We start from the raw sequence: 2,950 nt of genomic DNA, 5'->3' as shown, positions 1-2,950 counted from the left end.
CAGGGTACAATCAGCCTCAGATAGAGTCTCAGAAGTAGTGGCTGGCTAAAGCTAGAGTAGTACAAAAAAGCACAAGGTAAAAATAGAGATGGATAAAGACCCTGTTTGCTTCCCAGCAAAAAAAAAAAAAAAAAAAAGGGACCCTGTTTGCAATTTCCATTCAGTTTTCGAACCAATTTGGCACCCAAAAAAATAAAAATAATAATAAAAAATCCAAACAGCAAGCTATGCCCCACGACCCCCACCTAAACTAGAGTCTCCAAAAGCCAATATTATATATACACATAAGCCTTCACTCCTTTCATAACCCAAACACCCCTTTAACCCCAAAGCAAAGCAAAGCAAAGCAAAGCACACTTCTTCTTCTTCTTCTTCTTCAAAATCTCAAAACTTAACCAAACGCCAAGGGAAAAAAAAAAAGAAAAACATGTTCTTCACAAAAGAAATGCCTTCCCCATCTTCACTCTTCTCTGCCTATGCTTCCATGGCTGCCTCAATGATGCTATTTAGGTCCATGATCAATGAGCTCGTGCCACACCCTGTTAGAGGCTACCTTCTCTCAACTCTCCGCTACTTCTTCAAAGCCCACACTCCAATTCTCACACTGGTCATCGACGAGGCCAACGGCATGAGCCGAAACCAAGTGTTCGACGCCGCTTCGGTCTACCTCTGCACCAAGATCAGTCCCAAAACAGAACGGCTTAAGATCAGCAAAACCCCCAAGGAGAAGAACTTGAAGATTCGTCTCGAGAAGGGCGAGAAGGTGGTGGATTTCTACGATGGGATTGAGCTCCAATGGAAGTACGTCTGCTCGGAGCCTGAAAAGAACAGCCCCGGCGACCCTTATTTTCCGAGGTCCGAAAAAAGGTTCTTTGAGCTGAGTTTTCACAAGAGACACCAGCAAAAAGTGCTAAACTCTTACGTGCCTTTCATACTTGAAAAGGCCAAAGCGATCGGTGATGAAGAGAGGGTGTTAAAGATGTACACTCTAAACAATTCTTTCCACAATTGCGGTGGCATGAAGTGGGAGTCGATCAATCTCGAACACCCTGCGAATTTCGACACACTGGCCATGGAGCCCGGTTTGAAGGCCTCGGTTATTGAGGATCTCAACAGGTTTGTGAAAAGGAAGGAGTTTTACAAGAGAGTTGGGAGGGCTTGGAAACGCGGGTACTTGCTGTATGGCCCGCCCGGGACCGGTAAATCGAGCTTGGTCGCCGCAATGGCTAATCACCTGAAATTTGACGTATATGATTTGCAGCTTGCAAATATTGTCCGAGATTCCGACCTGAGAAAGCTGCTTCTGGCTACGGCTAATAGGTCCATCCTTGTGATCGAAGACATTGATTGTAGTGTGGATTTGCCCGATCGCCGCCAAAATGAAGGAAGAAAGAAACCTGATCATAACCAACAAGATAGTAGCGCTCGAGCATCTGTAAGTTTCTTCATATTCTCTGTCATATAATTTGATGATTGCAAAACCAAAAATATAAAAATAAAATAAGAAAAAAAAAACAGACATTTTGTTTAATAATCCGGTTGCAACAGTTACAGAAACTTTCGTTTCCTCTGCCTCTTTCCCCTTTCTCTTCAGTAGGTGGGACTGGAGTGAAAATTATCCTATTAGATTTTTGTGATTTGATGAATCTTAATTTCAGGTGTGTTATCATCTCATTGGCTATGAATGAGCGCTTTAGAATTGACTACTTTGTTCACTTCTCGTTTAACCAGTATAAAATTAGCCCCAACACCATCCTACCACAATCAAGCAAAACTCCAATTCTCTTATGTTATTGGTTTCCATTTGTTTGTGTTGAATCAAAGGCCAAAAAAAAAAAAAAAGGGGCAAATCCGCACGTGTGGATATGCGTCTAAAGGCACCACAAGAAGAGTCTGGTTGGCGTGTAAAGTATAGCTCAACAATGGTTCCTTTTTCTAAAATAATTCAACTTTATTTTTCCTCTTATATAGATTAAAGTTGCTGACAATTTAACAGTACCCTTGTTGTAATTTTGATGCAGTTGACATTATCTGGACTGCTAAACTTCATAGATGGATTGTGGTCTACTTGTGGAGATGAAAGAATCATCATATTCACCACAAACCACAAGGACAGGCTAGACCCGGCTCTTCTGCGACCTGGTCGCATGGACATGCATATTCATATGTCTTACTGTACTTACCATGGTTTCAAGCTTTTGGCCTCAAATTACTTGGGAATCCATGGCAGCCACATGCTGTTCGGAGAGATTGAAGCCTTAATGCAGGAAGCGGAGGTGACACCAGCCCAAGTTGCGGAGGAGTTGATGAAGAGTGAGAACACTGATGTTGCGCTTGAAGGACTTGTCAAGCTTCTCAAACGGAAGAAAATGGAAGGCGATGAATGCGATGAAAAGGCCAAAAACAATGCCGAGACTCTAGGAGCGAAGAGGCAGAAAGTAGAGAAGAAGCGAAAACCATCAGTAAGGAATACTAGAAGAAAGACCGTCACAAGAAGGAGAGGTAATTTGCAGTCATTAATGTAAAGCACCTTATACGCTTAGAAACTCTGGGGATGAAAATCTGTCAAATGCTGATATAGAAGTAGGAGTAATGGTGGATTGTGCTTAGTTTCTGCGTTCTCTGGGAAATGGTAGTACATTTCTACATAGGAATCAAGGTGGGAAAGTGAACGAGCATTTGTCATATAAGTATTAATATGATTGAGATTAGTAATAGCAAGTCCTTAGTTGTGGGAACTACTTTTGGAAAAACCAATGTTTACATTAAATTTGTTGGGGAAACCAATGATATAAATTAGTAAACCAATGAAAAATAATCTAAATTTGAAGGGCTGCAATATATTTAAACGTTCTTTCCCATTTTCACCAGCGATGAGAACCCCAAAACCCATCACCGGAGCAAGGAAGTGATTATGAAATTATGAGCTAAAAAAAAAGAAATCAGTTAT

At 41.3% G+C, this 2,950-nt stretch overlaps 1 protein-coding gene across 1 annotated transcript; it reads left to right on the top strand.

Annotated features, from left to right (window-relative positions):
• Positions 1-323: 323 nt before the first annotated feature.
• LOC21409380 (AAA-ATPase At5g17760) lies at positions 324-2,950 on the top strand. Its single transcript, XM_024177157.1, has 2 exons — positions 324-1,435; positions 2,022-2,950. The coding sequence occupies exons 1-2, from the start codon at positions 428-430 to the stop codon at positions 2,523-2,525; spliced, it is 1,512 nt and encodes a 503-aa protein (XP_024032925.1). The 5' UTR covers positions 324-427; the 3' UTR covers positions 2,526-2,950.

Source organism: Morus notabilis, unplaced genomic scaffold, assembly GCF_000414095.1.
Source record: "Morus notabilis unplaced genomic scaffold, ASM41409v2 Scaffold184, whole genome shotgun sequence".
Lineage (NCBI taxonomy): Eukaryota > Viridiplantae > Streptophyta > Magnoliopsida > Rosales > Moraceae > Morus > Morus notabilis.
Note: the sequence above shows the minus strand (reverse complement) of the source record. Positions and strands in the feature narration are given on the sequence as shown.